At 41.5% G+C, this 27,471-nt stretch overlaps 1 protein-coding gene across 2 annotated transcripts in view; it reads left to right on the top strand.

Moving 5' to 3' along the window:
• LOC133446931 (A disintegrin and metalloproteinase with thrombospondin motifs 2-like) overlaps positions 1–27,471 on the top strand; it is a 148,538-nt gene that overhangs the window by 38,248 nt on the left and 82,819 nt on the right. For both annotated transcript variants that reach the window (XM_061725153.1, XM_061725152.1), the window contains exon 3: positions 25,430–25,604. In XM_061725153.1, the coding sequence (XP_061581137.1) occupies positions 25,430–25,604 (175 nt within the window). The remainder of the gene's footprint in view (positions 1–25,429; positions 25,605–27,471) is intronic.

Raw genomic sequence — 27,471 nt, 5'->3', positions numbered from 1 at the left:
GTTCTTTCTCTCTTCTTTTATTTTTCCACCCTGTTCAACGTGTTGAAAACTATTCTAAACTAGGATAAACACTTTAAAACACTAATGAATGAGCTATAATTGTTTTTTAAATAGTACTTTCTGAACTAATACGCTTTTAAACAAGGCAGTTGTCCCTTCTGTGCTGTGTCTTGTGCAGACGTGTGTCACCGCTGCTCTATTTCGCTGATGTGAGGGGACACCGAAAGGTTGTTGCTTGTTCTTAATGTTGGTTAGTTGTCTGAGAGCCTTTTATGTGCCCAACCTAAAATGTATTCACACCCGGTGGCTTCTTGGTTGGTTTTCACCTTTTGTTTTTCCATCTTTTGGCCTACTGTGGTGTTAATAATGCCCGTTTTCATTTGACATAAGCTTTCAGTGTCTAATTTGAAAATAAATCCATCTACGACTGCCCTACACTAAGACTAGTACCGGTACTGTTTGCATGCTTTTGTTCATTCGGGATCCCTCTGCTGCTTCAGTGTCAGTAATAGACAACTTGCAACACTGATGCAGTTCTGACAAGACTGGGTATAAAAAGGATGGAAAAAAATGGGTGTAGAACATGACAACCATGACATTCCCCCATTGGGGGAAATTCATGGTTGTCATTGGGGACTACTTTTTTTGAAACACGGAGTTTGTCATTCACCTGTTACCATTGTTTTTGTTTTTAGACCCAGAGGTGATGTGCATATGAAAGATCTGTCAGAGAAAAAGTGAACATTTTATTTATGTATTTTCTTTCTTTATTTCCCTAAGAGCCCCCCTTGAGATACAATATCTTTTTCTAGGGAGACGTGCCTGAGAAAGCAGCCTTACAATCATATTAAAATGGCACGTGTAAATATATGTCTAAAATATTACAATGAGCTTACCCTAGAGATTAAAGCTGATTTTTTTGTATCAGACAGTAAACAAAGTGATCACTTTTGGGGTCATCACACCAATACAGCTTCTTTAGGTCTGTGAAAAGTTTATTTTGTATGGATAAGTAGTGATAATCCTCCATATTTTCTGCAACACATAGTTTTTTGTGGTCTAGTTTGAGACTTTTATAGTTTTGTAGCTTGCTTACAATCTTGCACATGCTTTTCTTCCTGAAAGCCACCGGAAGCAAAACTGCTTCTTTTGTGTGGCTTCTGTAGGGTGTTTGCCCTGTCAATGTTAATGTGAAGTCCAAGCCTGTCTGGTGTGTCTTAGCTAATTAAAGCTGAATTATTTATAGAGTAGCGCATTATTCAAAGGGGACGATTAGATATAGAAACAATGGTAAACACAGGTAACTGCAAGATCATGAAAAGAGAAGGGAACAGAAATAGGTGGGAAGGAAGGGACAGTATGGACATCCCCACCTCCTACACACACAACCACACTTCCATGCTTATATCATCATCTCAATGTTTCTGTCCTTGACTCTACAGTCTCTCCCTCTGTTCATTTCAACTTCATTCCTTCCATCCATCATCACATCTTAAATCACTCAGCTCCTTCATTCCTCGCTCCTCCATCTCACATGTACCTGCTCCTTCCTCCTTGCTCCTCTTCTCTGTGCCCCACCCATTAGACTTTCCTTCTCCCTGTTGCTATGACATTAGGTAGCTGTAGCAGTGTCAGGATGGTCTTGAGGGATGGGAGTAAAGAGCTAAGTCTTGCTCTTTTCATATAATTACCCCCTCCCTACAAAGCTCCACCCCTCCCAGCTCCCCTGTATATCACATTCTGCTTCCCTCCCATGCTTTCCTCTTTCACCCTTGTGCTTCTTTGTCTGTTCTTGAATTCTCTGCTTGACTCTACCTGTGTCCAGCCATGCCTCCTTTCCCTTTAAAAATCGCCTAAAGAAGAGGAGGTGGAGACAAGGGGGGGGGGGGGGGGGGGGTGTAACATCACACCCACATCCTTCCTATGGAAGAGTGAGGGTCATATGGGAGTCTGCAGAGCTCCTCCCATTGGCCTCTTTCTTTTTTATTGCAATTAATCCATGTAAAAAAAAAAAAAAAAAAACTTTACTAATCATAAGCATGTACTGTAGTCATTTCAGACTGTGCAGACATTCACATGCACGCCGTGTTTCCTCAATGTGTGAGCGTCTTGTTCCGTGTTCTGGCCTAGGCTTGACCTTGAATGCAGCCGTGATGGTGAGGTTCCTCATTAGTGATAGACTGGAGGAAAAAGGGTAACGAGGGAGCAACATTATTTTTAGGCACACAAATGAACACACACACACACACACACACACACACACACACACACACACACACACACACACACACACACACACACACACCGATATACTGCTTCATATTAGTGCATGCATGCACCTGCTGACACCTGCGCTTATGCAAGATCTAACATCACACACACAGGCACACAAACAGTCTGTTTGAGTACTTCTCAGTCTCATGGCCCCCCACTCAGTTGTCTCGCCTCACCTTCTGTTTAGTGTTTTTGCTCTCCCACACACATTCTGCCTCTTCCCCTCGTCCCTGTCTTCCTCTCTCTGTTCTGCCCACCAGACAGCCCTGCCAGACCTCTCTGTTCGCTGTGTTCCTGTGGACCTGCCACAGTGTCGCCCTCTGGTGGAAGCCCCCCTGCACTTCAAATTGCACATGGATTGAAAGTTTCATCGAAATTTCGATATCCAGTTTGTTGGGATGTAACTGTGAATTGCTGGCTTCTTTCAAGCTTTTCTGATGTTGGAAAGACAAATAACAAACAAAAAATGTAATTAAAAGTGGTACATTTGAGTGACATAGTTGACTATACTGCCATTGTGACTCGAATTATTGGCCAGATTGTGTTTCAAGTTCATGAAGAGTCTTTGGACACTGGATGATTTTCTTGAGCTGTCTTATGTTTCCAGGACTAGCAACTGAGGGAAAATTAATAAAATACAGGAATAAGTGAAGCTTTGCCTGATGGGTGTATTAAGAATATCAGAACACTGGATCATAAGATGTCATGTCTCTCACTCAAAAAACAGATGCTCTGAGGCGCACAGGCGGAAAATAGGTTTTTGTGCTTCCTTCACAGAGTACATGGATGTTCCACTTACCTTTGAGATGTGGAGCAGGCTGAAACAGCATTCACATATGTCTCTCTCCATCCAGCTGGAAGAGACCATGCATGGTTCTCAACTATTATTTGCCTCGTTGAATACAGTTGTATGATTCTAGCAGGTGCAGGTGCTACCGGATCAAATTCAAAGGTTACAAAGAGCATGGTGTTGCTTGGTGTGCGGCATAGTCCTTTGTAGGTTCCCGATAGTGTTGGTATTGTCTTTTCTCGTGTGATGCATATTAAGTATGACTGGGAGAACAAAGGGAACTGAGCCAATGAGGATGTTTTGACATAAATGTCCTCCGCACCTTCAAGGAGCTACATCTCCATTGTGAAGCAACGCCAGCAGGCCACATCTGGGGGACTTTCTGGATCTCGAAAGGGTGACTTTGAAATGGGAGATGCAGGGAGGAGCAGCACAGAGGCAACACTGACTGACTAGTCCTACCGGTTATGCTCTTCATCAGTGTAGAATCTCTCAAACACGGTGGACAATCTTTAACAGGAATGTAATAGTTTAGGTAGAGTTGAAGGATAAACCCGTTAAAGGATAAACCCGTAAGCTTCAAAGTATCCAATTATTCTCACATCATGCCACTCTTTTTCTGCTGCTAATGAATCCATCTGTATGTTACACATTAACTCTCAGGAAAGTTTACTGCTACTGTGTGACAATTCTCTTTTCTTCTTCTGTAGCATTTACAGTCAAAGTTATGAACCATCACCACCATTACGTTCCAACTCCTCCGCCATGAGTCCAACAGATTCTTCGTCTTCTTCATCTTTAGCTAATGTCAGCTGTAGGTTAGGAATGTTCTCCAGTGTTATGCAGTCACTCTCAACGATTTGGCTCTTTTGCAATCCGTTCTTCCAGGTCCAACTTTATTCAACACAAAACATACACAACTTCCTGAAGTAGCAGTATTGGTAATAGGAAATCCAGAGCATAAAAACTGCTTAAGTAGCCATATGGTTCCACTTGAACGTGGTACTGATTGGCTGAAAGACGTAGCAAAAGTGCTTAAATAGTCAAAGAGAGTTGAAATGCAAATCAGATGTCCCCCACCCAAAACTAGGAAGCGGCTCCTGGTTGCATTTCCTCTGAAAGTGACCAAATTCAAATACAAAGTTTATAGGTTTAAAACCCTTAGTACTGTTTTTGAAGGATGGAGGGATAGCTTAACAATTGCAACTGGCATATTTTGTAAAAAAAAAAAAATTTCATTGTTTTCAGTACTTGTGCGAGGCCGACTTGTTGCTGGTTTTTCGGTGGCTGGACACATATTACCCTGAAATGTAGGCAATTCTATTTGCATAGGGATCTACAGTGCATTAGAATGATTAGTGCATATCTGCCTAAACAAATCTTAAAAATACATCAACTTGGTGGTTCCAGATGGACACTCGAACAGAGCCATACATGATGCAGTGGCACAACCACTTCACTACATCTTGCAGTATCTGGACAGTCCCAACACATATGCACAACTCTAGTTCCTGTATTACAACTTAACCTTTAATACAACCAGGCTGATGAAGCGTGCCATTAAGCTGGCAGATCTGACAATACCAACACTCACCCAAAACGGGACTCTTGCCTTTCCTACAGACGGACAATAGATGATGAGGATGGGGAAGAAGTTTATCTGCTGAACACAGTGAGCACAGGAACCCTGCAGGGCTCAATTCCCAAACTGTTTACATATACACATGAGTCAGGACAATAATGTAATCATAGAGTATGCAGATGACACAACCATCTTTGGTCTGATAATAGGGGGCAGGAGTCACCATAGTGTAATCTGGTGGATTAGATCATGGACAACAATCTTATGCTTAACACTGATTAAACTAAAGAACTCTTTCTGGAGTCCAGGAGTATGGTGACTAAACAAACACTTGCCAAATGACAATGATGGTGCACAACCCAGCTTGGCCATAAGAAAAGTTTCTTTATCTACTCTTTATGTTGTGTATACTGTAGAGTTTACACAGTTAAGAGGGCTGTTATGAGGGCTAGTTTACACAAGCCCTCTTAACAGCCAACATCAACCACAAACCCGCGATTGGATTCTGTCATTTTTGGTTTACATTAGCAACTCTGTGCTGTTGGAACTTAATGTAACGAATTAACGTATTTCTGTCATTGTGGCAGGGTGGAGGAGCAGCCACTCAATTGATTGGGCACAGGTGGCACAGGTGTGCCCAATCAACCTCTCCACCCTGCCTGCCTTCATAAGAAGTGGCTGCACACCAGCCAGGGGGCTCGTCCGAGGGTGACTGCACGTGTGTCTGGTGAAATAAAGAGTTCCTGCACTAAACCCTGTGGCCTCTGTCCTGTCGGTCGGCCCCAGTGGCAATGAGTGTCATGTCGCTCCAGATTTGTGTTTTATATTAACCAAAGTGAATTGAAGATTAATGTTGAGGTAGTGATGTTGTTAGGCTGTTGCCTCACAACACAATGCTTCTGGGTTTGAACGTTCTTGGCCAGTCAATATGTGCGTGTTGTCTATGTGCTTGCATGAGGTTTTTTGTAAGTTTCTGTAAGAATACTGCTGGACTGAGTACAAAGAGTCTCTGTGGTTCTTTTGGCCTCTGTTCATAGACAAATTGTTTTTTTTTTCCTAAAAGCTTCACTACTTGTTGAGTGTATGTTATTGTCACGGTTTTGCTGGAGTAGCAAAGCGATGATGATTAAGACCACCTTTTGGTTTTATTGAATCAATATGCTTAATAAAAATGGCTAAAAATCCTCCATGTAATATTAGCTTTTTTGGAGAACAATTCTCACAGGGAACAGTTCATAAGTGAATATCAGGCTCATTATTGAATTTCTTTATAAGTTAAAACACATGAATTGACATCGTTGCTCAAAATGAGTCCTGAAATGATAGAAAAACACAATTTATAAAGTTCAGTTTCTACTCAGTGATGGTTTTTGCACATACCCTGGTTTTATACATATCTCTGACTTCTTTTTCATGGAATGTTGATGAAGAGCAGCTCATATAAAAATGGAGCATTTCTTTGAATGCAATATTTTGGGGAAAAGTTTACTGCACTTATATTGTGAATTAAAGTTGCTAATTTGTAAATGGCAACACTTCTTTCTTTTTTCCACAATGTATTTACTTTGAATGCTCAGTCTAGAACGGATGAAAGGTAGCTTGTAGAAAGAGAAAATGTTGTGTGTGTGTGTGTGTGTGTGTATGTATGTATATATATATATATATATATATATATATATATATATATATATACACACATGTATATTTAAATGAAAAAAAAGAAAAATAGAAATACATAAAATTTTACCATATTGAATTAGTAACCTAAGTATTTAAGTCTTAAAATAAGTAAGAGTAATCTCCCCTTTGAGTGTGCTGTTTATGTTAAAATCTGCTCCATGTTCAAGTGGTCGTGGTTGTATCTGTTTTTTTTATGCCATGATTACAGCTTGTTTTAAAGACAACATAAAAATGGACAATTCTGTGTCAATAGTGAATATTATCATGAAGAACCTGCTGTGGGTATATTTATTTTAGGCATAATGCTTTGCTTATTGACTGAGCAACAGTAACAGGGTTTTATAGTCGGATAGCCCGACCAAACGAAAGAATATCAGTGCACCGGAGGTTGAAATGGCAAAGCAACAGTACAGGCCTGATGCTTTATGGGTGCTTAGAAACACCCGTAGCTGTGCACAGACACATGCTGCTTTTGTATAACAATAGCACAACAGGGAGCCGCACACACTTTTACTCTCACACATCGAATTCTTTACCAAACGCAGGGAGAAGTAAACCTGCTATTCAGGAGCATTCAAACACACTGAACAGCATGGAGGACATTTTTAATGCAGTGTGCTTCCGCAGCGCTGCACTCTCGGTTATAACAGCACTGCTTGATCTGAAATCAACAGGCTTGTCAGCCCTCTGTTGTGATGCCTCCTGGTCTCAGTAGATTTCCGCCGGTGTGAAATACTGCACCATACATGCACATGCATGTGCTTGGTTTTGCCCGCATGTGGGGTCAACAAGGTGGAGAACAAGGTTGCAACTCCCACCTATAGCCAACGTTTGATTGGCTCCCGGTGCTTCCCCTGACACAATATGATTGGATGTTGGGTCCGGCAGTCAGACTGTGCGCAGGTAGGGTTGGGTCTTCACTCTGCTCTGTTGCTAGGTTACAGGTATACCGAATAGATGTGGAGATATGGAGATAGAGTAGAGATAAGATTGAGGAAGGGTGTGGATCAGTGTGCGTGAATGTGCGGATGTGACACGTATATCCTGCATGCAGTGTGTTTGTGCTTGTGAGGGATTCTTCGCTTGAGGGAGGGAAATGGTAAATGGTCCATACTTATTTTGCTCCCCTTAACCTTGTTAAGGTTTTACAAAGCACTTTACAATGTAATTCTCATCCACACAGTCACACACATGCTCACACTGCACCAACTATATATGTGATGTACTTTTCTCAACAAACAAACACAAATGAGGTTATTGGGAGCAATGTGGAGTTCTGTGTCATGCCCAAGGACACTCAAACGCTAGGAAGATAGAAACATGTGGGTAAAGAGGACAATCACTCTGACCCAGAGCAGCCCTATGCGTGTCAGCTGGTTAGGACGGTGGAAAGATGAGCTGGTAAGAAACAGTGGACTGCCCACAAAATAAAAAATAAAAAAACATACAGATTTATATAAAGTCATTTTCAAATAAATTATGATCATTTATTTTATTTTAAAACTCCGAAGTGATGTCTCACTGAGCAACAGGAATGGAACACGTTTGAAGAGATCCTAAAACATGTTTTCTTATAATTTTGCTTGTATAAAAATACATGAAGAAGCATTTATCATCTGCGCTGACCTCCTCAAAATTGAAAGGTTTTAGCGGTGAAAGAGCAGACAGATCCCAGACCTGTGGTTGATTTATCATTCATTAAAGGGCTGTTGTATTAATTACAAGCTGCTTCGTACTGCGCTACTCTGAGAACAGCTGCTCCGCCGCACTTTGATTGCAATCATAGAATGGTCAGTCGCCACTAATCGTGGTCATTTGTCAATCTGGAAGACCACATAGTTGAACAGGAACGCCCTGAAATAAATACAGTAACACATAGACACACGCACACACGCAGACACACACACACGTCACACATACACTCGCATGCATTGATCGATAGAAGGGTTGGGCTGACATAAAAAAGGATTGATGAGAGCTTTGTGCATGTTTCTGTGTGGAAGAGTGTGCTGGCACAGACTCTAAAGATCTGTAAAGCTCAGTCTATCAAAATGTGTCTTATAACATTTTTTATTGAAGTTCCTAACACACAAAAATATTTCAAATAAGCAAATAATAAAATCTAAGCATGTATTAATTAAACTGATAGTAACCATCATTTGTACATCCATAAGTGGAAGGTGCTGTGTAACAATATCCTTATAATTGCTTTATTTCATCCAACAGATTTACATGAAGGTCTTTACAATACACAGGATATAATCAGAATTTCCGAGGTGTAAATAAAGACTAAACCCTGAAGGCTTAGCGTTACTAAGAGACTGCCTTAAGTAACCAAGAATGTCCCGAGGTATGTGTTGAGTGCTGAGCTTAAAGGCAGTAAATGCTAAATGGTCCACAGTTATACAGTGGTATATCGGGAGCAGTGTGTGGATTCAGTGCCTTGTCCAAGGACACTGACACGTGGCAGGGCCGGGGGTTTGTTGGAGGACAACCTCCTAGCCTAGCTATGGGGTAATGGTCATGTTGCGACAGTAATCAGTAATTCCGTCTCACAGCCATGAGTCATGAAAATCAATCCTTTTAATTGCATCAACAGAAACATTCAAGTTTTTTTATTTATTCATTAGATTTTTTTTGTGATAATTGACATATTGGAACATATTGTCACTTTGCGTGGTCAGAGGCGGCTGATTGGTGGATAAACACCAACGACTTCCAAGCAGAAGAGTTTGAACGCTGCTGTTCATAAGTAACTTTACCACCTCAAGTCAGAAAGTGTTGCAACAACAGGGAAAAGAGACTTTTTGCTACTCAAATTCATTTGACTTTCATTTCTGTGCAGACAGCTTCAACCCAACTTCTCTCCTTTTTTTACACAGCTTAGTTTATGTCTGTTACCATACATCCCTATTGCATTTTCATGCCTGCAGCACCTTCCAAAAAAAAAAAAGTTGCTACAGGAGCAATTCCATGTTAGTTATTTAGTGAAAGGAAAAATGATAATGTTTCAAATAAGTGATGTAAAGGCTGAGTCTTTAAGAAGCAAAGATGGGCTGATGAACCTTCAATATCTTACAAAATCATTTAACTATTTTAAAAAGGCAACATTAGTTTAAGGTAATTTGTAAAGGACCTGCATATCTCACTTTCTGCAGCACATGACGATGAAGACTTTGAGAAATCCTCTGGAATTTCAGTGCTTAAAAGGAAAAGACTAAGATGGACACTTCTGATCTCTGATCCATAAGATGGTACTGCAGAAGCCTTTCGTTAACCTTATGTTAACTCTGTCCTGGGGGGACATAGACATCTCTGGATGGGATGGACCATCACACAGTGGAAACCTGTCTTGTGGTCAGACACATCAGCATTCCAGATCTTTTTGGAAGAGATGGACACGGTTTGCACCCAACCAAAGATAAAAAGGTCTGTCCAGACTGTTAGAGCTCTTTGATTTTTTGGGGGTTTTATCAGCACTTATCAGCACTTGGCACCATTCCGTGATGGCATTAATGCAGGAAACACTTCATCACTCGGTCAGGTGGCCATTTAAGCATTACCCATTGTCTTTTCTGTTCCTGCTTTTTTTTGGAATCAGTTGAAGAGTTTTGAAATGCAAAACCTCATTGACACTCACAAATGAAGTGAAGTTGAAATTTATCAGGATCTACGAAATGAAAGCAATTCGAAGAATCACTGTGAATGCATTTTTTTTTTATTATTGTGCTCAGTGTGAATGTAAAGTTTTCTCTGTTGTGAAACCACAAACACTCCACACAGCGGTTCATAATTGGATTAACATTTCCTGTGAGGGTTTTATGTTATATGGCCTATGACCAGTGTTAAAAAAAAAAGAAAAGCAGACTCCTTTTAGGTTCCAGCGTAGTGTGGTGTTGCTGCTGTATGCAGAGGTTTGCATATACACATCTGCCTTTGGCTACACCTTTGGAGGCATGATAGGCACAACATGTTTGTTTTCGATTTGCCATTCACAAGGGAATTACCAAAGTCACACTGAACAGATTTTTATAGTGGGAGGAGGTTTGGTGATGTAAATGATGGATCAGCGTTATAGAGCGTTGCCATTGGCAGGTCTGTGACATCATCAGTCACGTGCAGTGCTTTTAAATGTATTCATTTTTTGCAATGAACTCTGCTTTGGTCATTTCTCTTTTATTTGGAGCAAGCCATTCAATCGCTCAACATTTGACCTATGGAGGGCTCAGATTGATATTGTCCAGGGACGACAGGCTGGTGGCTTGTTGGAGGACTCCATGCATGCGTTTCACTGTAACTTCCACGTTAGTTAAGTTCCAATAATCCTTCTCTCTGCACATGTGGAGAGCTCCTCAAACAAAGACCATCAGTGTTTAATTAATCTGTTAATACCTGAAACACACTGTGAGACAGAGAGGCGGTAATTCTGGTTAGGCGAACATGTAAACATTCCCTACGCTTGTCCTGACTCCTCCATGTTGGCCGGGCCAAGAACATTTGCCTGTCTGGGAAAGTTGTCAAACTACTCGGAATAAAAATGAGAGAGAGCGAAAGGAGGGAGAGGAGCAATGTTTTACAAGGAGGGGGAGGATATTTGTTTTATTTCAGTGCTGAACAGATTACTGAGATGCTGATGATGCAATTAAAAAATGTTTTCACTTCAACTTGGAAGACTGTTTATCAAAATACGTCTTTTTTCTCTAAACATTTTCATTTGAGCTCCTTTTCATTTTTTACATTTTCTTGAAAATGTATTTCTCATTGGTGACTCTTAATTTCTTTTCTTGGTCCATGTCTATGTAGTCCCATATTTTTTGAGCTTTAACTCTGATTATCTTTATTTTTCCTTTCTCACAGTGCTGATTTACAATCTCTGCTTGGATTGAACACAGAGGGAGGAAGCTTCTGTCCTTATGAATAATGGGAAATTTGGAGCCAGTGAGGGAGAGGAGGCTAGATCGGGATACAGAGACATCCCAGACTGTGTGTGCCAGACTGTCAGCATCTGTGTTTCTATCTGTCAGTGTTCTTGCCCTCATCCAAAAAGTCTGTCATCGTGATGTCACAGTAACCTGGTTTGACGCAGTCACGCAGCTCATAAGTCTGCCATCCAGAAACTGTTGGACTTCTGTCTCATTCCTTTCTTCCAACACCTGGACCTTTTTTCACTATAACATATTTAGAGTGCTATTATGAGAGATGGAAGAGATGAAGGAAAGTAAGAGGGGCTATGAAAGGAACTGTATGAAGACCATTTATGACATGCCATATGGAGAAATGGAAAATGAGAAAATAATGTGAGGAGCACGGGAGATGCATATTGTATGGCAGCAAGGAGAGAAAGCAAATTAAGGAAGAGTAAATATTAACAGGAATATTAGAGCAGCCAGAGAAAACTAGCAGATGAAAGTGCATAATGGGGAGGGCAGGGTATCAGAACCATAAGAAACAAGATGCTTCTGGAGATTAAAGCTTTATAGTGGTGGCCTCACAGAGGGCCTTTCCTGTTTACTCATGTCTCCTCCTCTTCCTTTCACTGCTGCATATTTGCAATTCATCTTTTTTCCTTCTTTTAAGTGGTTGCAGATAGTTGATTTGTATTGGAAAGAGTGGAGAGTTAATATCTGGAATGACCCAGTCTCTGTACGAGCGTGGATCTGAGGGAGAGTGTGTATTGTTTGGCTGACACACTGTGATGAGAAATGTAGGTCAAAGATGTACACTTTACAAATGAGGTGCACTAAGAGAACGAGAAGTAAAGGTTGACCAGGACAGGGCTGTCCTACACCTGCATTCATGCTGTGTTGTCATGAGGCAGGCTTTCATTTTTTCCCCCTTTTTATCCCTTTTTTCTTGACTTAAAGACCACTCTATGTAATGAGCTGAGAAGGGAGACAACAATGAAGCAGCATCACTAAATCCTAGATTACACCACACCGATACATGCAAGCGCACAATGTTTTTATCTGCAGCTTTTGTGTGTTTAACAGAGGACAGAAGAACAAAAAAATTGAGAAAAAACACTACATTTGTGTTTCATGCATGCCATAGATACACACAACCATACAGTATGGGAAGCATCCAGTGACACAGACACGAAAGCTTCTGCAGAACCACGTTCACGCAACAAAAATGCCAAGTGAGGCCAAGTGTGTTGAAAGAAAGAACTAAGCTCCATTTTTGTTTGTTTGTAACAGGAAATTCTTCTTTGGGATGAGTGTCTCTAACTTTTAAGCTAATTACAGGAAATCAAAGCAGACTTTAGTTAGAATGGAAAGGAGGAAAGAACAGAAAACAGTGAGAGCATGTTTTTAACTGAAATATGTTACTCTTCTGAATGTAGATCCTCTCAAAATTTTCTCCAAGTGAAATAGAAGAGTGGAAATGTTTTTACAAGGTCATTAATGTATTTAGTTATCCATATCTTGCTTCACTCTCCGCTATATATGCACAGTGTGCACAAATATAACACTTTTGCCTTTCAATTCTTTAAACAAACCTCTCTCTATGAGTGTAAATTGATACTGTAGCAATTAAATTAAGTTGCATCAATATTTATGGTAATGTGTGCTCTTAATCTCTCTGAAGTGTGTCTGATTTTTCAAATCAGCCTTACTATTGTGTGAGACGGATTCTGTTATGACTCAAAGAATGAATGAATGGAAGGTTAGGTGGTATGAGTGAATCACTTTCAAAGCCATATTTGTGAGTGGATGTGCGTTTGTGTGACTACGCCATGCCCTGCCTGCCTGTGGATGTATGTGTACAAGTGTGTGTGAAGCAAGCCAGCAGCAGCAGGGTTATGAATCAGATCAAACACATGCAGCAACACACAGTGATAGCACATCAAACATACACATACACAGTTTCTGCACTGGACTGAAGTGGAGGGCTCTGACCGGGTGTGACTTTGATCCTCACCACAACATCCGTTCCTCCTCTCCAGCGTTGCTTTTCTGCTCCTCATCTGTCTCACATGCCCCTCTGGACACTTACACTGGACTCAAGTTACTCATTTCAAATCTTCAAATAGATCTGAGTGTGGTTTTGAATACAGAGAATCCTCCAGATGTAACCGGACACTCGTTGTTTAGGATCCAGATTTGGAGCATACAGATGGGCTTCTGGTCTCGAAGGGCAGGGTTGCGGTCACAGTTGGTGTCTCCATCTCCCCTGCCATGAGAGTAATAATACATCAAAATATTTGTTGAGTTTTGATCACGCAGTAAAGTGCTCGTATTGTTTGAGGATGAGGCTTTATGAATAGGTAGTCACCGCAGTTTCCAGTTTTAGATGTTTTTAAGTCAATCAAACTGTCCAGCAACACTCTACTTGCATCTCTGTTCAGCAATTTACTCAAAAAATTATCAAGTGTCCCTATTTTTATTTATGAAAGGAATCTTGAGTGTTGTGTCTCGAGCCTTAAACATGTGTAAATACCTCTTCTGTGAAGAAATACTTTTAGCAGAACCAACAAAGAAAACGCTTTTGGACTTCAACAGTCTGTTGCATCCAGAGTAGTAAAACTATGTTTAAAAGGTTGTTCTCCTATTCAACACTTAGTTGGATCAAACACGTCCTGTAAAAGGAAAAATGTGACTGTTTTTTTGGAAATGGGTTAATTCGGTTGTCATGGTTGGTCCACCAGCCTTCAGTGGTTTTACACTCCCCTCTCTCCTGCTCACCCCATCTGCCAGCCACGCCCACCTCGTTAGCCACGCCCACCTCGTCGCTCACTCCTTTCACCTGCTCTCCCAGCTGCAGCTCCTCAGCAATCAGGACAGCATAAAAGCTCCACTATCCTGCACACTCACTGCCAGATCGTCACTCTATGCTTGTAGATGCAAGACCCTCCAGCATTCCCTGTCTTGACTTCCCGTTGCCGACTCTGCCTCGTCTCCTGGTCTCCGGTGCCTGACCTTGTCTTCCGAACCTGACACCGATTGCTGCCTGACCCTTGTCTTGCCTGCTCTTCGTCCCTGTTGAGGGTAATAAAGCAAACCAGACAAACTACCGCCGTGTGCTCCGTGTGCTGCAATTGGGTCCAAAACCTCACCCCGTTTCATCGGTGTACAGTACATGCTAGCAGAAAGGATGGTGGTGCTGCTAGGAGGCTTCCCATAAAATAGACTGGGAACCAAAGTTCTTCCATAACTTTTTTTTATCCCAATTTTTTCCCCATTATATCACCCAGTGCTCCTACCTAAGTGACAGTAACAGTCCTGGGCATTGCCATCCTCTACTAACCCAGGAAGGGCCCCACACTTAGCTCAGGGCTCCTTCTTAACCTGAGGAGTGAGCAGGCCGCTTCTTTTCACCAGACAGGGTGGGGCTTCTCTGGCCCGACGCGTTTTTCCGCCCAGATCCTCCCCACCCCATCTGGTGCCCCGGTTGGGGCAAACTCCACACAGAAAGGCCCTTTCGCCAACCCCACCAAGGGTGTGGGCGCTGAAGTCATGGGGAAACTTAACACACATTCAGCGCCCACAGCGTCCCGAGCGGTAATTGAACCCAGGACCTTCTTGCTGTGAGACAGCTGCACTACCAGCTGCACCACCGTGCCCCCTTCCATGATTTTTTCAAGTATATTCAAAATGCTCCCTGGTTGCAAGCAAAAAGGGAGTCATTTTACTTCAGATCAACTCCTGAATCACAGGATTTTCCTGTAAATAGGCCTCAATTTTTTTGCAGCACAGACTCAACAAAGTGCTGGAGCTACCTTGATGCATGGTGACATGATATCACACAGTTGTTGGAAATTTGTCAACTACACATTGATGTGAAGCCCCAATTCCACCACATCCCAAAGGTGCTCTATCGCAGTGGTCCCCAACCCCCGGGCCGCGGCCCGGTACCGGGCCGTGGGTCATTTGGTACCGGGCCGCACAGAGAGAAAAAAAAAAAATTTTAAAAAAAATAAAATTTATTAAAAAATAATTTCTGTAGAATCCCCGACTGATGATGGTTGACTCTCAAACTAATGGTTCACAATGTTTTTATTCCTTGGATGTAAATACACTGCAAACACACCGTAAGAGCTATAAAGGAATAAAATAAAATAAAATAGTTAGTCTTTCTACATTCATATAAGTTTAACTTAAATACAGACCGACGCAGCTGCTCGCTCGGTTGGCAATAAAGCTACCGAAGCGCCGGATGTTTACGAGGTCTTGGTGAGACGCCTTCAAAATAAAAGCACTAAATATACTTAATATATAACAATAAAATAAAAGCCTGGCTTTAAATAACGTTAATGAGAAAACAAACATAAAAACACATTTATAGAAACACTGATATTATAGGTAATTTACAATTTCCATTATTTCATTTTATTTCTTCAAAAATGATGTTTTTTTATTATTATTATCATTATTAGTGCCACGGCTGCGCCACGTGGCACGCCTCCTCCATTGAGCTGCGCAAGCTCAATGGAGGAGGAGTGCCTCGTGCGCAGCACGAGGCACTCATACTATTGCTCAGGCTTATTTATTATAGATTCTTCCGTAAAAACTTTGTCCCGTAACTAGTCCCACAGCTTTGAGAAAACGCGAAAAGTAAAAACGTAGAAACGTGCGCCTTAATCGGGAATCGATGGGTATGACTTTTATTAGCGATTGGCGTGCACGTTTTTGCGCAACGTGCACAAACGTGCGCTTTTGGCCCCATCCGGAACGCATTGCGTGAACTTTGGGGCCTCACCACTCGCACACCGTTACTCGAAAAATTATGATCCGATTTAGAATGTTGTAGGCCCTGAATTTAACTACAGTCCTGTGGATTTTCAGAACGATGGCACGAATAGTTTTTGCACGAAGTGCAAAAACATTTCCAAATTTCCAAACTAATGGGGAGCTCATTTTCCCTATGTATTCCTATGGCGCCATTCAAAGCGGATGGGAAAATGTCGAGAAAAAAGACAAAATTCACCTTTTTTCTGAGTCACGTATCTTTCTCATATTTGCACGTAGAAATGTCATTCAAACTTCAAAACGGAGGAAAACTTCTCTTCTCTCTCTAAACCCCGGACTGTTTTTTCCTAAAATGTACACTTTTCAAGATATGAGCCCTCAAGCGAGGTCTGGAAATCACTTTTTTTCAAATCTAGAGCACGGGAGTCAGTTTGCTAGAGTGTAGTTACACTGAAAAAAAAACATGATTTCTTATTTGTAACTCGAGGTCACGGCCAAACCGTAAAAGGTAGACAGATCATTTTTGGTCAGAATATAGACATAGGTGTTGTGATTTATAAAATGTGACTTTGACAGGCGTGGTGTGCACAAAATTTTAACGGGGGGCCCAACAGACGCGCCAATTCCTGTCTCGCTGTTCATTGACTCCCATGTTAAAAAACATTTTCTTAAAAAAAATCTCATTTTTGTTTTCGAATTGCCGTTACTAACACATTTTAAGGAATATCTGAATGAAAATAAGCTTGACAGAATGTTCTGGGTTCTCCGTCTCTCACGATGTTTTCATATTTCTGCTAAGAGCTACGGTTTGACCGCAAAGTGGAGTGATTTGAGGTTTGTCACAACCGAAAATCTAGCTGTCATTCCCGCTCCCTCTGTATCAGGTTCTTGTTGCCCCTAACAACCAGAGCACAGCTGTGCTGATTAGACTGACCCAGACCTGGTCACATGACACAGACATTACAGACTTCATGTAATATAACCTGGAAAATGGAGGAATCTGAACCCTGACCTTTTGACCTTACATGATCCCCAGTCCTGCTGGGAACAGGTTCATTGGATATATATGTATATTATTATTATTATACATATAAATATTTACATTTGTATATTATATATACAAATTAGCCCCGCCCCTTCTTCTGATTGGCCGATACGTTATAGTCCAATATCTTTTGAATGGTTTGACATACAGAGTAATGGGTGGTGTCAAATGACTAAGTATCGAGTCCCTGACCCTCATTGGTGCAAATTAGCCCCGCCCCTTCTTCTGATTGGCCGATACGTTATAGTCCAATATCTTTTGAATGGTTTGACATAGAGAGTCATGGGTGGTGTCAAATGACTAAGTATCGAGTCCCTGACCCTCATTGGTGCAAATTAGCCCCGCCCCTTCTTCTGATTGGCCGATACGTTATAGTCCAATATCTTTTGAATGGTTTGACATAGAGAGTAATGGGTGGTGTCAAATGACTAAGTATCGAGTCCCTGACCCTCATTGGTGCAAATTAGCCCCGCCCCTTCTTCTGATTGGCCGATACGTTATAGTCCAATATCTTTTGAATGGTTTGACATACAGAGTAATGGGTGGTGTCAAATGACTAAGTATCGAGTCCCTGACCCTCATTGGTGCAAATTAGCCCCGCCCCTTCTTCTGATTGGCCGATACGTTATAGTCCAATATCTTTTGAATGGTTTGACATAGAGAGTCATGGGTGGTGTCAAATGACTAAGTATCGAGTCCCTGACCGTCATTGGTGCAAATTAGCCCCGCCCCTTCTTCTGATTGGCCGATACGTTATAGTCCAATATCTTTTGAATGGTTTGACATAGAGAGTCATGGGTGGTGTCAAATGACTAAGTATCGAGTCCCTGACCCTCATTGGTGCAAATTTTCCCCGCCCCTTCTTCTGATTGGCCGATACGTTATAGTCCAATATCTTTTGAATGGTTTGACATACAGAGTAATGGGTGGTGTCAAATGACTAAGTATCGAGTCCCTGACCCTCATTGGTGCAAATTAGCCCCGCCCCTTCTTGTGATTGGCCGATACGTTATAGTCCAATATCTTTTGAATGGTTTGACATACAGAGTCATGGGTGATGTCATATTACTAAGTCTCGAGTCCTTGACCCTCATTGGTGCAAATTAGCCCCGCCCCTTCTTCTGATTGGCCGATACATTATAGTCCAATATCTTTTGAATGGTTTGACATAGAGAGTCATGGGTGGTGTCAAATGACTAAGTATCGAGTCCTTGACCTTCATGGGTGCATCCCGCGATCATCCGGCAGTAGTCCGTGGCACTTCAAAATTTCCCGGAAATTTTGTCTAGTTATTATTATTATTACTACTACTATAGCGAAAATACCACAGTTTTTAATGCCGGTCATTTTATTTAGTTTTTATCAACTACACCTTTAGATTGGGCCGTGAAAATATTGTCAGACATTAAACCGGTCCGCGGTACAGAAAAGGTTGGGGACCACTGCTCTATCGGATTGAGATCTGACAACTGTGGAGCCCATTTGAGTTCAGTGACCTTATACCCATGTTAAAAGAAAAAAAAAGATAGATCTCCTGAGCTTGGAAGAACCTAGTAAAACAAAAGGTTTCTGATTAAAGTAACAGTGTAGAAAGTGTCTGCGTTAGAGTTTAATGGTTCACGAGATGGGGGGAGTTAATAAGCTAAATCTTAACATGTCAAATCTAATAAAACATCTTCAGACTCATCACCCAAAGGAGCACAATGAATTTACTGTAATAAGAGAACAGCAGCTAGCAAGGCAGCCGAGGGTATAGAAGTCCCTGAACAAGGAAGAGCAGTTAGAGTGATGGTACTAAAAATACAGCAATTACAGAGGGAATGGCAAACATTCACAACAGCAGACGAACAACCACCAGACAGAAAATATGAAGTTCTATAGGGCTTAGTTTTACTGAAGAACCAATCGCAGCTATTGCTCTGCTGCTGGCGTTTGACTGTTCACGTCTAAAAAAAGACGTGTTTTTTAATTTTAACACAGAAATCAATGGACATCATTTCTTACAAAGTTGACGAATGTCTAGGTATTATAAACTCACTACTTAGAATTACACCAAAGCATGTAATAGATCGATCACCTCAAGGACCCGATCATGCTTCCTCTCATTTATTGTGTTTTAACTCCGCTAGAAATGAAAGAACCAAAAGTGATTTTAACATTATTGACATTACTTTAGCTTAGATAATATAATAATAGGTGTTAAGATTTGTTGCTTGTAGAATATTCTTTCATATTCAAGTTCTGCAGTTCAAAGATCATAGTTTGGTTAATGACACCTGTTTAGATCCTCCACCTTACGTCCGGATTCTCATGAATGCAACAATAAACGTGAGCTCACTTGCTTTTTAATGCCACACAAATAACACAAAGATAGTTCACTCCAAACATGCTCCATGTCCTTGAAAATTCATTTTATTTTTTATTTTGAAGTTATTATCTACCTCAGACAGGTTTATATCTAGGCAATTTGGCATTGCAAAATGTTGTGAATACTCCCACAAAACATTTGGGTTAGGGTTAACCACAGATAAACACTGATCGTGGTGTTTATCTGGAATTCATTTTAGTAATGCAGCTTTGATTTGATGTTTTAATGGGATAACATTCAAATATCAGGTTCAGTTTAGGGAAACTGTTCAAATGGTAATTTCTTATTCAGAGATGAGTACTGGAGGATTGTTTTCCAGGAAAACACACGGACTGTCCCATAAATCTCACATGAATCCCAAACACATTTCAGTACTTTACTCACTTCTCACTGGCCACACGTCTGAAAATGTAATAGTTTCATAATTTGAAATCTGTATGGTATATTTGATTACTATTTTGTAACGGCTAAACCTAAACTAAACTAAACGTAAGTATCTCCATTGAATTCAAAGCAATCCCTTTCATGTAGCATCAGTTCAGCTACAGGGCAGCATGGTGACTTGCTGGTTAGGGCCCTTGTTGAGCATACAATAGAATAGAAGACTTTATTGATCTCCCAGAGGAGAAATTCAGTCGTGCAGCAGCCAAAACACACACACGCTTTATACAAAAAATTGAATATAGAAATAACCAATAAATAGTTAAATAATAAAAAAGAGCAATATAAAAAATAAGTAGAAAAAGAGTATGTATAAGAGAGAAAAAAATAGTAAACACCAAAAAAAACGGATAATATTTACAAAATATTTACAAATATTTTCAAAAATACAAAGTGCTATACGGCCAGCTACACCATGGTCGTCGCTCAGCTGGAGGGCAGAAGAAGCGTTATAAAGACCAGCTGAAGACTGCATTAAGGAAGTGTAAAATCAGACCTGAGGCCCTGGAAGCTGTGGCTGCTGATCGTAACACCTGGCGTCAGCTGTGCCAGGATGGCACTCGCCTGCTGGAGGAGGATCGGACAGCCAGGAGACAGGAGAGAAGACTCAGGAGGAATACACCTACGGTTGCTGTTGCCGCCACCACCACCACCACCACATTTACGTGCCCTACCTGCAGTAGGGTTTGTGGATCCAGGATAGGGCTATTCAGCCACCAACGAACTCACCGATAGAAGTGGACGTCGTCATCGAACTCGATGGACAACAAGAAGATGTGGGTCTGCGATGGACTGGTCAACTGTCCCAGGTGTACATCAACCTTTCTCCTGAATGTAGCTGAGATAGGCTGGACCACATCCCTGTGACCTTAAATACGCACGTTGTTGGCTAGGATTTCCTAGAATTATCAGACCTTACAGTTTAAAGCATCATATAAAGTACAATAGAAGAAATTATGACAGATTAAAACATATCATTTAATATGTGAAGGCGGTAAACAAAAGTTGCTAATTACAAAGGCATTGATACCATCCTTGAGGTAGGTTGGACCAAAATATAAATTCAAAAGCTAAAGAAAGAAAGAAAGAAAGAAAGAAAGAAAGAAAGAAAGAAAGAAAGAAAGAAAGAAAGAAAGAAAGAAAGAAAGAAAGAAAGAAAGAAAGAAAGAAAGAAAGAAAGAAAGAAAGAAAGAAAGACGTGTGAAACATTGAAAGCAAATGACCTTACAAGAGGGCTTTTTGGAATTTCATGTATATAAATGTAATCCTGCTACTTCTATTGCTGTTCTTTTCCTTCGTCACTGCAGTCATTCAGAGTAATTCTTGCTTAATATAAAACCCCTTTTCAGTTTGTTCTTGTATAGTTGGACACTCGGCAGCCATTTCCAATAAAACAGAAACAATTTCTTACAAAGAGATATGACAAACATACTGAATGAGGTATTTCAGTCAGCCACAGAGGCCAGCAGGAAAGAGGCTCGTCCTGATGTGACTCCTTGAGAATGTGTGGTCTTGGTTGATTTTTGTTTCGGTATTATTTGGGTCTTAACCCCACCTTTTAATGACCGCATTTGTTTTGCAACATCATGTTCAGTGGTGTACAGCCAATTATTGAAATTCCTCTCACTTGTTGTGGATGCAGTGTTTGGACAAGCTGTATGTAAGCCTCTTGACTAGGACTCAGCTGTTCCTGGTTTAGACGAGAGAGAGGACAGTGGCTCGCACTATGGAAATGCCCACACATGCTTTGTGCTTTTATTGACATCGGTTTTTCAAAGGGTGCGTCCAGTTCCCCTGCTTCCTCATAGTTTCCCTTTCTCCAACCCTCCATGCTCACTACGCTTGATCTAATCGATCCAGCCCCATCTCCCAGTCCCGCATGTCATCTTTTTCTTTGACATAGCTCCCCTCTCCTTGCTGCTTGGTATTCTGGAGTGAGCGCATGCATCATCTCAGATCCGTCAGATCCGATCGTAATGCTGCACCATGGCTCCCAATATAGTGGGATGAGAAGAGAAGGAACGAGAAAAAGAATAGAAGGGGGGTTGGTGGGGGTACAGGTCAGTGGTTTGTCGGCATCCCTCTGGGACCAAAGCGTCAGAATTGCAGAGAGAACAAGACAAGAAGAAGAAAAGGAAGAAAATGACAGAGGCAAGAAAGCAGTGGGTTAGTGTCCATTTCCTCTCACATCCAGCACCCTGAAGCATTCGCGGAGCATATAAGTTCATATCTTCAGCTCATTCAGACTGCAGGAGTCAATAAGTACGATGTATACCTGTGTCTGCAAACACCTACGTGTTTATTTTAGATACATTCAGGATCTGTGAACAAAGCTGCAAGTGACTGAATTATTATGCATCCAGCTACAGCTAATGAAAAGGCCTGAGTTGCTCTCTCAATCCTGTTTCCTCAATGTTGCAAAAAAACTAAACGCAATCTCAATCACCAAGTATATGTGTAATTTGCACATCACCATCAGAAGAACTGATCTACGGGGGCACGGTGGCGCAGCTGGTAGTGCAGCGGTCTCACAGCAAGAAGGTCCTGGGTTCGATTCCCGCCGGGGGACGCTGTGGGTGCTGAAGTGCGTGTTAGTTCCCCCATGACTTCGGTGCCCACACCATGGGTGGGGTTGGCGAAAGGATCTTTCTGTGTGGAGTTTGTATGTTCTCCCCGTGTTCCCCTGGGTAGCTAGTGTGAGCTACCCTCACAAAAACATGCACACAGTCCTGGGCTATACATGCCCCCTCTGGCCAACCGGGGCGCCAGATGGGGTGGGGAGGAACCGGCCGGAATAACGTGATCCTTCCACGCGCTACGTTCGGCCGGAGAAGCCCCACCCTGTCTGGTGAAAAGATGCGGCCTGCTCACTCCTCAGGTTAAGGAGGAGTCCTGAGCTCAGTGCAGGGCCCTCCCGGGGTTGGTAGAGGATGGCAATGCACAGGACTGTCAGTAGGTAGGAGCACGGGGTGGTAAAAAATGGGAAAAAAACCGGGATAAAAATATTTAAAAAAAAAAAAGAAGAACTGATCTACAGCAGTACTGTAGTGATAGAGAGTGTCTGCAGATAATTTAAACAGTGTTTCACCCGACACATCCACTGGGCATTCCAGGAGGTACATCCGCAACCCACCATTGCTGCTTGTGAGTTTTAAACACATATACAGTATACCTGGCAATCAAATCTTGTAGTTTACGATGAACCATCAAGCCTGATTGCTAGACATTATTCAGATTTTACAACAACAAAGGAACCTCGGACAAAAATCTGCTGAACAACGAGTGAAGAGATCAAGCACAGTAGGACTCACGCTGACGTGTCACCGTGAATTACTGGATACTAATGTTGCTGACAAAAGCAAGAGCTTTAAAACGCATGACAAAGATGGTACAACTTTATCACAGTTCCATGAAGGTCAAAGCTTCTGACATCTACTGCGAATGGCTTGCATTCTCAGTGTGTGGTTGACCCGTAGAGCTATTGTAAACAACACCACTTAGTTTCAGTTGTGCAAAACAGTAACAACATGTGTTCTTTCCTGCGGTATGAAGTGGCTACAATACTTTGGCCCCTGGTCTGAGCTATGCCTGGGAACACTTTTTTGCTCATTCATTGAATGGGATCTTTGGCAAAGCTAACTTGGCTCTGCCCACATCTCAACCTGCCAGCAAATGACACCAGCTGGAACTGTCTCTGCTGCACTGTTTCTAATAAATCGAAATTGTCATAAGCCTTACAAGGTTGACCCAAATAGGGATTTTCAAGAGGAGAAAAAGAAAATTGTAGAGTATTGTATGCAGTAGAAGTATTAAAGTGGTTATGTTTTCGCTTTCCATCACTTTCAACATTATACTGCTTTCAGTCACAAAGCGCATTCATTTAACAGCGTGTAATGATTAAAATAACAATAACCATCATTTAGACGCATTTGTGCTAAATGGTTTACTTTAGAATTTCATGCTGCTGGTTGCGCTTGTCCTCACCCGTCTCTTCATTCCTGGCTCTATATCCAAACAGCTCACAGGAGCAGCAGGACTTTCCGACCAGTTTTGGCTGATGTGGAACTGCACATGTCAAAATATGTCCACCTCTCTTGCCACTGAATCAAGACGGGCTGAGAAAAAATGCACCCATCCTTCACTCAAGTCATTATTAGTTTGAATTTTTTTGGAAAAGTGATTACAATCAATTATCGATTATTAATCAATAGCTATTTGGCTCTGTTGATACCTCTTCTGTGGAGTGTTTTATTGTAGATGACATCAGCGCCACTAATCTACTGATAACTTTTTCTTTAGCAACGTGTGCTCTGGACCAAAGTCCAAAAACCAAGCTCTGTGATGGTTTGGTGTTGTATCGTGCCCTTGGATGAGGTCATTTACACAAAGTAATAGTTGAGCCCCATTGGTTAGCATCCTCAATGCCAAGATGCCTTCTGCGTGTTGTGAGAAGGAATGTCAACATTCCAAAGTGACAAAAAGCTTTCTTTTGGAACGTGTGCCTGAAATAAGAAAAAGTTAATTAGTTAAATAAAGTTGATGCGGGGAAAAAAAGCAGTCAATATCTTTGGTTAAAACAGTCTAAATATGATGTATTCTTTTTATGCCGCCTAACATCACACATACAGAGAGTCAGTATTAGGCATTTTAGCCATTGGCTGTGCTGCCTTTGAGCAACTCTTTGTTTTACAGCACATGCGCACATATTCATTGCGCACATTCTTTTTTAATTCCTTTAACTTGCTCATCATGTCTTATTTCCTCCGTCAGAGGGAAACGTTGACAAGCAAGGTCTGAACATATTGATGTTTTCTCTTTTTGTCATTTATTACTTTCTTTCGCTCTCTTTCTCTCAAAAGCTTCTCAATCCTGTGTGTGATCTCCCTCATGGCCTTGCTCTACAGCAGTGCGTTGTCTTGGTAATTACCACTTGTCTTAAACAGACAGATGGAATAAGAGAGAGTGATGGGTAATTTTTCCAGCACTTCTTGTTTTCCCCATGTATGTCCTGGGAACTCTTTTGTGTGTGTGTGCGTGCGTGCGTGCGTGCGTGCGTGCGTGCGTGCGTGCGTGCGTGCGTGCGTGCGTGTGCATATGTGTGTGTGTGTCCTGTATGCTAGCTTCCTCACTTTTTATTTTTTCATCTCATCTTCCTCCCTACCAATGTAATGCATTTCCTGATTTCCTGTGAGTGTGCGTTTGTGCACGACTGATGTGTGCTGTGATAGTGTGTGTAAAAGGCAGACACGGGGAATTACCTGACAGGATGTGTTAGTGAGGACGGGAGTGCGACCGTCTCATCTCCTGCTTGTGTGTAGGCCGTTTTAGATACCAGATGTCACTCTGGACCTTCGCTAAGCCCCAGGGGGGATCACTGCTGTCCCTTCCTCTTGTTTTTAACTCGGCATGCCCCGAAACACAGCAACTGGATCAAGCAAAGAATTACAGTATATTGTGCATTTATGCTGTTAGTTGGCTGGTGGGAGGAGAATAAGACTGACTGACGCGTTATTGTTGTATTATCCATATTCATGTCATCCAATTAATATTTCTCTTTCAGGCTGGCATGATCAGGACAGAGAAAGAGGAGTTTTTTATTGAACCTTTGGAGACGAGCGATGGAGTCATAGAAAAGGAAGAGGAAGGAGGAGGCGGCAGGACACATATCATCTACCGCTCTTCAGCTGTAAAGAAAGCTCCCGCCAGCAGCGGAGAGGCGGACTACCACTCCAGAGGTCAGTCTGTGGTTCCCGTAGTGCTACTCTATCCTCCACTCTGGTTGATCCTTCAGTAAAAGCTAGTCATGCACCCTTCAGCACCACACTCTCCCTACACTCCTTGCACAAGTCACACATGGACATTATTCCATACCAGCAGCCCTGATCCAAGTCACAGATCATTCACTTCAAATAAACCAGAAGAAATACATATGTTGTACGGATTTCATTATCATCATCTTCTCATTAACAAATCCTGGAACACAAGCTATCCTCTCATCAAATAAACAAATGTATTGTGGTATTCTTCTTTAGCTTGTTTTACAAAACTATGTTATTCAGAGATTCACAAACGCGTGTTTAAATGCAGCCTGCCGTCACTGATCTATTTTCCAGCACGGAAAGTGTGACACATGGAGCGACGCATGTTATAATGATAAGGTAACACCTTTAGTGTTTTTAGCAGAATCGCATGATCTTGGTTGCTTTGACAATTGACAGCTGGTACTCAGCTGTTTGGCTTCTCTGCATTTCTGCTTCTATTTTTTACTCAGCTGAAATTCATGAACTCAAAATTCCCAAAGGGCCAGTAGTTTAGCGAAAATAACAGAAAGCAAAAGCTTGACACAGCACGTCAGATCTAGGATTAGAGGAAGAAGGCAAATATGTATTCAAATAGGCTTAATACCCAAGGTGTGAATAATATCACACAAGCAAAATAACATTTTCATGGTAGAAATCCATTGCTATTGTGTTCTGGATTAATCTCAAAGCCTTCTTGTTTTTATAAAAAATAAAAAGCAAAAAAAAAAAAATCCATTGTCAATACAATAAAATTACTTTCGTCAACTTCAAAGTTATGTTACATATTCAAACATGTTTCAGTGTTTCATTTGAAGTCTTGGTGGACATAATGTGAGTGAATAATTGATGTTGAGTATGGCACTGTAAGGCAATGTAAGACTCTTCCATGAGTCTGAAGACTCTTCCATCTGCAATCAAAATCAAATAAATTACCTAAAAACTGCTGCGTGCAGGGGGATATACCAACAAGGAAGACAGAACCACATTTTCTTCATCACAGAAGCTAAAAAAAACTCAATCTTTAAGCAGCCGAAAGGGAATCCTGACACTCAGCATGCCTACAAAGGCTGCAAGCATTTTCTTATTCATCCTGGTTAAATGACAATCTCATCAGGAACCGATCAGAACCTGTGAATGTCAAAATGTTTCATGACAGAAAGATCTAAAAAAAAAAGGAAAAAAGCATCCCCCTTTATGAGAACGGAGATTGAGCAAGGTCACAGGAAGTGAAGCTGGTCAAACCCCGGGGTGAACCTCATCGCTGGCGCGAGTCAAAGCTCTTTATAATGATTGCATTGCAATAGATGAGATCTGTGTCTTCCTATTCTGAGCATTTGGCTCGAGAATGTCTAATAATATACAGAGAGAGAGAGAGAGAGAGAGAGAGAGAGAGAGAGAGAGAGAGAGAGAGAGAGAGAGAGAGAGAGAGAGAGAGAGAGAGAGAGAGAGAGAGAGTTTCCATAGGAACACCCAGGGAGGACAGACTGTGTTAGAGTAACAGAGATCTGCTCCCACTGTTACTGATACGTGGCGTCCACATACATACACACTTGGTGCACATGCACACACCAGGGGAAAGAAAAAACTTTACTGAAATATAAGCATATACAAAATATAACCACATAAAGCTTACACAACTCCCTTGATCATACATTTACACTTCACAACACACATACAAATACACGTAAACACACACTACATGTGCACAGACACATAGACACACTTTCAGTGCTTCCCACTGCTCCTCGTTGCCTTTGAATCTTTCTTTCTAATGAAGAGTGGGGTGCAGATCAATAGTGTA

This window comes from Cololabis saira, chromosome 7, assembly GCF_033807715.1.
Source record: "Cololabis saira isolate AMF1-May2022 chromosome 7, fColSai1.1, whole genome shotgun sequence".
NCBI classification, from domain to species: Eukaryota; Metazoa; Chordata; class Actinopteri; order Beloniformes; family Belonidae; genus Cololabis; species Cololabis saira.
This window is presented reverse-complemented; position numbering and strand designations above follow the sequence as displayed.